Source organism: Lactuca serriola, chromosome 4 (genome assembly GCF_051521515.1).
Source record: "Lactuca serriola cultivar US96UC23 chromosome 4, Lser_US96UC23_V15, whole genome shotgun sequence".
Classification (NCBI taxonomy): Eukaryota; Viridiplantae; Streptophyta; class Magnoliopsida; order Asterales; family Asteraceae; genus Lactuca; species Lactuca serriola.
This window is the reverse complement of record NC_136411.1, coordinates 327,175,709-327,185,053: the sequence shown is the minus strand read 5'-3', so window position 1 is coordinate 327,185,053 and position 9,345 is coordinate 327,175,709. Positions and strand designations below refer to the sequence as shown.

The 9,345-nt window shown below is 38.4% G+C and overlaps 1 protein-coding gene across 5 annotated transcripts; it reads left to right on the top strand.

Annotated features, from left to right (window-relative positions):
- The first annotated feature begins 1,276 nt into the window (after positions 1-1,276).
- LOC145097420 (uncharacterized) lies at positions 1,277-3,810 on the top strand. 5 transcript variants are annotated; one of them, XM_079034976.1, is made up of 10 exons: positions 1,277-1,643; positions 1,831-1,876; positions 1,972-2,018; positions 2,200-2,314; positions 2,442-2,513; positions 2,620-2,687; positions 2,772-2,916; positions 3,162-3,242; positions 3,336-3,425; positions 3,512-3,810. In XM_079034976.1, exons 4-10 carry the CDS (start codon positions 2,201-2,203, stop codon positions 3,590-3,592), a joined length of 651 nt encoding a protein of 216 aa, XP_078891102.1. In that variant the 5' UTR covers positions 1,277-1,643; positions 1,831-1,876; positions 1,972-2,018; position 2,200; the 3' UTR covers positions 3,593-3,810. The 5 variants fall into 5 exon arrangements, with proteins under 5 accessions (XP_078891102.1, XP_078891100.1, XP_078891099.1 ...); XM_079034974.1 differs by having other exon boundaries at positions 2,142-2,314; XM_079034973.1 differs by having other exon boundaries at positions 2,084-2,314.
- Positions 3,811-9,345: the final 5,535 nt, after the last annotated feature.

Sequence of the window (9,345 nt, the reverse complement as noted above, 5' to 3'; positions counted from 1 at the left end):
TCACAAATGAAGTCCCGAAAAGCTGGCCAGTATGCTAAGCATACACCCTGGTACGCTGCGCGTACTCTTTCAACTTCTCGTTTGCGGCCAAGGCCAGCATACGTTGGGCGTACGTGCCAGGTACGCTGCGAGTACGCATGCAACATGGCTACCTTGGGCTTTTTGGGCCTTAGCGTGATGGGCATGGACTATTAGGCCCCGTGGCCCACTGTAGAGTATAGTTTTGGGCTTGGGTTGGAATTAGAAGTATTGGGCCTTTTGGGCCATATTGGGCCACTCGATATTATTCGTTTTGGGCTAAGGACTTATTAGGCTTGTGAAAAGGCCCATTTGAAGGGTTGGGCTCAATTTAGAAAATTGGGCCCTTAGGGAGCCTTTGATGGGCCATAGGTGGGTTGGGTTTAATAAGTTAGAATTGGGCCATATGAATGGTTCAAATTAGGCCAAGGGGGGAAAATGGTCATTTTACCCTAAGTAGTGTTATAGATTCTGATTGAGTGTTAATGTGATTATGATAGCCATGAGTCATCGGAGCAGCTGTTGAAGATTACTTTCTGTGAGATTCGACACGCAGCTTTACGAGGTAAGTTACCTTCCAGTAGAAGTGGGTCTAAGGCCACAATGTCGACCCACTAGTAGGAGCTTGTAGTTAGATGATTGTATGTGTGATAATTGTATGGTGTGCCACTATCTGTTATGTTCTATATGCCAGTATACTATGATTCTATGTGGTAGTGGTAGGGGTGAAATAGTCACTGATATCTGGTTGAAATAAACCGAAGGATAGGCCAACACCCATATATACTAGGCAGTTATCCGGTTGAAATAGACCGAAGGGGATGCCAGCACCCAGATATGCTAGACAAATATCCGGTTTTTAAACGGTCGAAATTATGACCGTTCGAAGAAAAAGATATGTAAAAAATGGCGTTACCTCCCATGTTATCACATAACACCTAATAACGACAAGGGGATTGGTGTTCCTCTTGTTATGGCGTCGTTATTAGGCTGTCACATGGGCATAACACGCTTCCCCGTTGCTCATACTCATAGGTCTTAGAAAATGATTAATAGAAAACTTTATTTTTGTTTTTTCTCTTTATAATTTATAAATTTAAAATAATCAATATCTCTTATAACTTTTATTTGTTAATATATAAATTCAATATAACAATTATAATTACCATTAAAAATATACTCAATAACAAAATTGGTTGTAAATTGTAATTTTCACCGATTGATGAACATAAATAATAACATTCTACATGCGTGATACAAAAGCGGAGGGACCAATTTTCTAACGGGAAACTGAATGAATGAACGTGGGATAATGGCGATGATGATGGTAGAGAAAACCCGCTTCTCATCGCCATTGAAATTCACATTCCCACCAGCAATGAATATAAGAAATCAAGACGAGGGAGATTAGGGTTTTGTTGTTCTTTGATTAACACACAATTAAAAATGAAAATGCAATCGATAAGAAGAACAACATTGCTGTAACAAGCCACTCAATCGATTGCTTCAATCCCAAGCTGCAATTCTCAAGAAACCCAAATAGATGGACAAGGAAAGGATTGCACAATACAACTTGATTTGCTTCATCTTCATCCTTTTGCAGGAATTATCGCATTTATATCCTTGTAAGCTTTCTCTATCTCATTCTTCCCATTCTAATTTTACCCTGTTTATTCATATATCCAGGTGCTATGTCAATAAATTCTTCAATTTCAATTTTCCTTTCTCAATCTCCCTGATTCTTAATTCTAATTTTCACCGATTGATGAACAATGTTTGATGTTTTTTTCTCGTTTTCTATCTAACCAACAGATTTATAGGAAAAGAGGAACAGTTGCAAAGGGGATTTGCTAGAATTGTACGTTTTCGGATCTTTGAACTTTTCTTTCTCTGATTGTGATTAATCTGTAACGCAAATGCTCGGAAATTAATTTTTCGATTTGAAACGAACAGATTTAATAGTGAAAGAGGAACGATTTCCAAAGGGGTTTCCCAGGATTGTACGTTTTCGAATCTTTAAACTTTTTCTCAAAAGAATCTTCTTTTTATGTAAAAAATCTTGAAGATGAAGGATCATTTTATCTTGCTGGTTGATCGTTTGCTCACTGAATCCTCTCTTGAAGCTGTTATTTCCACGGATTCAGTAAATGAAGAAATGGTTACTGATGTTTCTTCTCATAGGATGGATCTCACTTTTGAATCAAAGCCAAAGAAATTGATGGAATGCAGGATTTGTCATGATGACGATGAAGACTCCAATATGGAGACACCATGTGCATGTCGTGGCAGCTTGAAGGTTTGCTCTTCTTAATCTTCATAATTAAACTTCAAGAAACTATTAAACATCTATGATTAGATTTATCTTTTCTTTAATAACTCTTCAAAATCAAGCCAAATTTAGAAAACTTTGTGTCAATTTATAGTTTGCCCACCGTAGATGTGTACAACTGTGGTGCAACGAGAAGGGGAACACCACGTGTGAGATTTGCCTCGAGGTAAAGGGCATTTTAGTCATTAATCCACTTTAGAATTTGGATTCAAAATACGTTGCTATTATGAGTATAAAAGTAAAGTTCTTTTGTTTTTCTTCGAGTTTTTCAGCCATTCAAGCCCGATTATACATCACCACCTCCGTCACTTCATTGTGATGGAGATCCGATGAATTTCAGGTGTCGTTTGAAGTGAATAAATCTTTTTTTTACACACAATTTTGTTAAAAGATAAAAATCAATTCGTTCGTTATGTTAAACTAGGGGCAATTGGGAGATTTCACGAAGGGATCTTTACAATCTTCAATTTTCAACCATGGTTTCTTCTGGTCATGAAGAACCGGACTTTGATGACTATATTGCCCCTAGTCCCGGAAGCTTGACATGTTGCCGTGTAATTGCTATAATGGTAATGTACTTTGTATTTGTCATCTAGGACTGTATTTGTTACATTAGACTGGACAAGCTTTCTAGGGCTATTTTCGATGATGACGACGAAGGTATTTATGTCTTTTGTACAAACAAGAGATCAAGAGGGAGTCTTGTCCCACCTTCTAGGTTGAAATGTATATCAGTTTCAGTTCCAGTTTAATGCATGTCAAATGCAATACGTGTCTGTCTTGTTCTGTTTTGTCATGTCGTGTTTTTTTGCAGTTTATGACACTTCTCGTGTTACGTCATACTCTACCGATTATTATCAATGGTACCGGAGGATACACGATTACAATGTTCACGGTAAAATGGATTTGTACACTTTTTTTTATTTATAAAATTTGTTGTTTATTTTTTATTTTTTGAATTCTTTTTTTTTTATTATTGTTGGTGTAGTTGATTATGTTAAGGTGTATCGGCGTTATTTTGCCAATTTATATCATGTTTAGAGCTTTTATTGTCGTGCAACGTGGCCTCCAACTAGAGGTTAACAGTTTAAAATGGATTTTTTTTCTTTTCATATTTGATCTCTAAATTTTTTATAAAATTTAAACAATCATTATGTTTGCTAGGAACATCGGTATTTCCACTCGGATGAAGAGAACGATCTTCCACAATCATCGTCAGATCTGCGTCTAGTTCATGTCCATTGACTTCATGGCGATTGTTATGATAGAGCTTTGCATGGTTTTGGGACTCGATGCATGGATAAAGGTTGAGGATGGGTGATATAAAGTAATTTTGTATCATATTTACATTAAGGATTAATTCTTGTAAAAAGTTGCTTTGTACATAAATATGAAATTGTTTGGTATCAGAATGAAATTAACTATTTTAGTTAAAATAAAATAAAAATTGTTCAAAGAAAAAAGTAACGTATTTGCTGGATCATGACATCATGTCTTAAGTTGTAAGTGTTCTCATTGATAATTTGATTTTATTTGAAGAAACATAATCATTGAAGTCATCTTCAAGAGGGTCGATATTCTTTACAAATTTGAGATTTCTATGTTTTTGAGGTTAAAATGAGAGTGTTTTGTGATGAAATTGTTTGCAATTATTTCGATGATATGGATTGATTCGTTTTTGGAAACAAATATTGATTGATGAAGGCGTATTAAGATTTCAAAATGAAGCATATTGTGACGTTGCACATCAGTGTGTTAAAATGACAGTGGTTCAGAAAAAAAAAAAAAAGTTGTTAAAATCTCAGCCCTTTATTTTTTTTCAAGTTTCGACATCGACCGTAATAGCCAATTATTTACGGTTTCTTGGCTCCCACAGCCGGCGACGATTAACTGATGTTCTTTTAGTTGATGCCTAGCTCCACAAGACAAGGCCGTCTTTCCATGTTCTCCTCTCCCCAGGCCACGATCCCTTCAACCCTCACTCCACCTTTAAACTTCAACACCGTGCAACCCAATTTGTCTTCAGTTCACATTCTTCTTCGACCCATATTGCCATCGTTTCCCTGGATGTTTTCTCGAATGAAAACCGCAAAAGGCACCATCTGACTGACTAATCATAAGCCACCATCCAATTATTCATGGATCACACAACCACGTTCACTTAAATGTCACATGTTATGTATACACAGTCAAATTTTGCGCATAATTTTACATTCTTTGAATAGATTTGGTTTTCATCATCCTTCCTTCAACAATAATAATTATATCCACCTTCACTATTTGGCACTTCCATATGAATCCATGCATGTAAGAATTTCTATTTTTCTCATGCAAAAACCATTTTAATATGTAAGAATATTAAAATAGGTGGAAAACAGTGAAATATTCACTGTTGAGACCGCAAGGTGGATGTAACGTCCCAAAAATAATAACATCAAATTTTCGTTTTTAGATTAATAAATCATTAATACATATCATCTCAATAAAACCAAGGTAATCAAAATTTAGCAAAAACATCATTAAATCAGAGTAATTCACAGAATGCGGAAACATGTGGTGTGTGTTCTGCAATCATCCCAAGCTATTCCATTTGAAAACTGAAATACTTGAAACATAAACTGAAAACCGTAACCACAAAGCTTAGTGAGTTCCCCAAGATACCTCATACCATACACACGTACATAAAATCACATACTAGCCCCCCACCCTCCATCGGGCATCGCCTGGTCTCGAGTCCCACTCGGCCTCGGGCCCCGCCTGACATCGAGCCCCACTCGGATTACAGATCTTTCAACCACTAGGCCTCGCCTGACATTGGGCCCTACCCGATACACACATAATCCTATAACCGTATAATCATATAAATATATAACCTTACTAACACATGCAATAGTCACAAAGACTATAGCATACCATATCGTCATCGAGCCCCACCAGGCATCAGGCCTCGCCTGGTAAGCATAAAAACAAGTACTAATAACCAGCATACAATATTACCCCTAACCTAACTTGGTCCAAGACCAAGGCCCAAACTCACCATCTAAAAAGCACAAAAACCAAATAATCAACCAATGACCAAATATGGCCCAATTTTCCAAATTGGTCCCACACCCCTTACATGGGCCTTACTCTAAAGCCCAACCAAATTTCCTAGTCCAAAATACTTGTACTCAAATAGCCCATTAAAAACTCATACACCCAAGCCTAAAAGAAAGCCCAAACTTGAAGCCCAAATACAAAAAACCTCTTGACTGAGTACGCGGGGCGTACTCAGTTGTACACTAAGCGTACATGCAGTTTGGCTTCTATGTTGTGCGTACTAGGGATGAGATTTAAAACCGGAAAACCGGACCAGAACCAGAATCGGACCGGAACGGAACCATTAGAATATGTTCCGGTTCCGGGTTTAAAATTTGGCTTTATCTGGGTTCCGGGTAATCCAAGTTTGGGTCCATCGGGTCCGGGTAAACCGGGTCTAAGAATCGGAACTGGTGTTAGGAACCGGAACCGGAACCACTTTTAGGGACTGGAACCGGTTTCTGTGAAACGTTAAAACATGCATATCTCATTCGTTTTAAGTCGAATTGACATGCGGTTTGTTTCTAATGTTTAGTTTAGAGTTTGTACATGATATTAGACTATAAATTTGTTATTTTTAGTTTTATATTCATTGATTTACAGTCCCTCAAAGTCGAGATATCAAAGCGGGAAGTTTTTACTTTTTCAGCTTTTTTGTATTCTGTGAAAGTTTTAAAATGTGCATATCTTATTCGTTTGAAGTCGAATTGACACACGATTTTTTCCAACTTGTAGCTTAGAGTTTGTACATGATTTTAGACTATATTTTGTCATTTTTGGTTTAATATTCAATGACTTACAATCCCCCGAAGTCGGGATATAAAGCTGAGAATTTTCAACTTTTCAGCTATTTGTTTTTGTACTTCGTATTATGTGAAAACGTTAACACCTGCATATATCATTTGTTTAAATTCGGATTGACATGTGGTTTTTTCCAGAGTGTAGTTTAGAGTTTATACATGACTTTAGGTTATAACTTTGTCAATTTTGGATTCATATTCAATGACCAACAGTCCCCCAAATTCGGGATATCAATATGAAAATTTTCAATGTTTAACCAAGTAGTAAGTAATTGCCAAAAAAATTCCGATTTTTTTGGCTTTTCCGATTCTAAACCCACTTTATCCGGTTCCAACCTACCCACTTTGATGTTTCTGGGTTTTCCAGTTCTATACCTACTTCACCTGGTACCGTACCCGGAACCGAACCGGAATAGGTTCCTATATACTGGTTCGGTTTTCGGTTCTACAAAATTCCATTAAACGGTTCTGGGTTTTCCGGGTCCAGGTCCAGCCGATCCAGGTTTGGACCCATTTTCATCCCTAGACTGCGTACAGACTTGTACATCCAGCGTACTCATCCATTAAGCCAAAAACAACATTAAGCTCTTAATGCTTAAGTCCAGAAGTCCAAACCATAGATCTGAGTACTAATAAGTGTGTAGAACCATAAAGTCACTACCTTGGTGACTTTGCATGCCCCAAAAGAACCCAACTACAAAATAAAGGATTATACTTTCACCAATTGGACACCATCTCATGCATGGGGGATTCCAAACCCTAAAGGAGACTACTTTATGCATCTAGAACCTCAGAAACATCAAGAGTGGCAACTCATAGTAAAAGGTTTATAGAATATTACAATTGAAATTTTTGTTACTGATTACATTCTTTGAATGCCCATTTATAGGCATAATACAATAAGGTAAGAGAGTAATTTCAGGAGTGGCTACAGGAGATATGAATGGTAAACTATTGTATACAATATATGATGATATACATTCCTTTTATGATGATTGTGATGGTCTATCACTTATACGCCCCCACAAGATGGAGGATCCATTGGATACGCCAATCTTGGATCGGTTTCGAAGAAAAGGAGCTTTCGTCAATGGTTTAGTGAGCATATCGGCAAGTTGGTCGTGAGAGTTGACATGAAAAACATGAAGTTGTCCAGCAGATACTTGTTCCCGTACAAAGTGGTGGTCAAGAGCGACGTGCTTCATTCGTAAGTGATAGATTGGATTAGCACATAAATATGTAGCACCTGTATTGTCACAAAATAGAACCGGTGGTTGGTTATTGGTAACACCAAGTTATTTTAGTAAGTTTTTAATCCAAAGAAGCTCAGCAGAGGCATTGGCTAAGGCTTTGTATTCTGCTTCAGTAGACGAACAAGAGACCGACTTTTGGCGTGTAGACTTCCATGAAATGATATTCGTACCAAGGTAGAGAATATAGGTTGTAGTGGATCGGCCGCCATCATGAACTCCACCCCATGTATAATCAGAAAAGGCTGAGAGGGTGAGAGGCAAGCAACGATTTAGGGAGAGACCGTGATAAATAGTGCCTTTTAGGTACCGTAAGACTCGTTTCAAGGCTTGCCAGTGAGCTTGTCTAGGAGCATGCATGAATTGAGAGAGTTTGTTGATAGCGAAGGAAATATCAGGGTGAGTGAAGGCGAGATATTGAAGCGAGCCAACAAATTTGCGATAAGGAGTGGCATCAATCAGTGGTGATGGGTCATGAAAGTTCAGGGGTTCCGTGGCACTGAGAGGAGCAATGACTTCCTTAGCTCCATCCATTTTGAATTGATGGAGGATATCTTGGATGTGACGGTGTTGAGACAAGAAAAGTCCATTAGGAGTAGGTATGACTTCAACACCTAGAAAGTAATGAAGCATCCCTAAGTCTTTGATTGAAAACTTATTGCTCAATGCCTGAGTAAAGTGATTAAGAAATTTAGGATCATTGCCGGTGAGAACAATATCATCATCATAAACCATGAAGTAGCATATGGTGTGATGATGTTGATATATGAATAAGGATGCATCGGCGAGGGACTTACACAACCCAAATTAAAGAAGAAAGGTAGTAAGTTCAATGTACCATGCCTGTGGAGCTTGTTTGAGACCATATAGAGATTTTTTGAGCTTACAGATGTGGTTAGGAAACTGAGGATTAACAAATCCAGGTGGTTGGGTCATGAAGACATCTTCATGGAGTGTCCCATGAAGAAAGGCATTATTAACATCTAGTTGCCATAAGGGCCAGTTTTTGGAGAGAGCAATGGATAGAATGGTTCGAATAGTAACTGGTTTTGTAACAGGACTAAATGTATCAAAGTAGTCTTTCCCATATTGTTGAAGAAATCCCTTAGCTACGAGACGAGCTTTGTATTTTTCAATGGAACAATCAGGATTGCGTTTAATACAAAATACCCATTTTCAACCTATTAGTTTATGGGAGTGTGGAGACACAAGTTCCCAGGTTTGGTTTTGAATGAGAGTGTTGAACTCATAATCCATTGCTTTTCGCCATTGAGGGTATTTAAGGGCTTGGGTTGGGGTTGTAGGTTCGAGGGCGGTTGGTATAGGGTGAGCGGTAGTGGTGTTGATGAGGTTGTCATTGAAATATTTAGGGTTTTGTTTTCTTGACCGTTGAGGTCGTTGGTTGGGTTGTGGAGGAGAGGGTGATGGATCATTGTTTGAGCTTTGGGTGGATGGTGAAGAGGGAGTGGGTGAGGTGGATGGAAAGGTGGGTGAGGGATCCGTGGTATGAGAGAATGAGGGAGTAGTAGGTTCAGTTTGAGTGAAGGGAGGATTTGTGGGAGTAGATATGTGTATGGTGGGCGTGGGTGTATGCAAGATAGGATGATCAGAGATGCTTGTTGTTGGTGGTGGTGGGTGTGAAGGTGGATGGGTAGGTAATATGAATGAATCGGTTGATGGTAGGGGGAGTTGGATGCAAGTTTGGATGTGAATGGGAACTCATGTTCAATGAATTCAACATGGCGGGAATGGTAAATACGTTGAGTGATGGGATCATAGAATTTGTATGCGGATTTGGAGGAGGAGTATCCAAGGAAGATGCATTTAATGGATTGGGGATGAAGTTTTGAAGGAGCGTACGGTCGTAGCC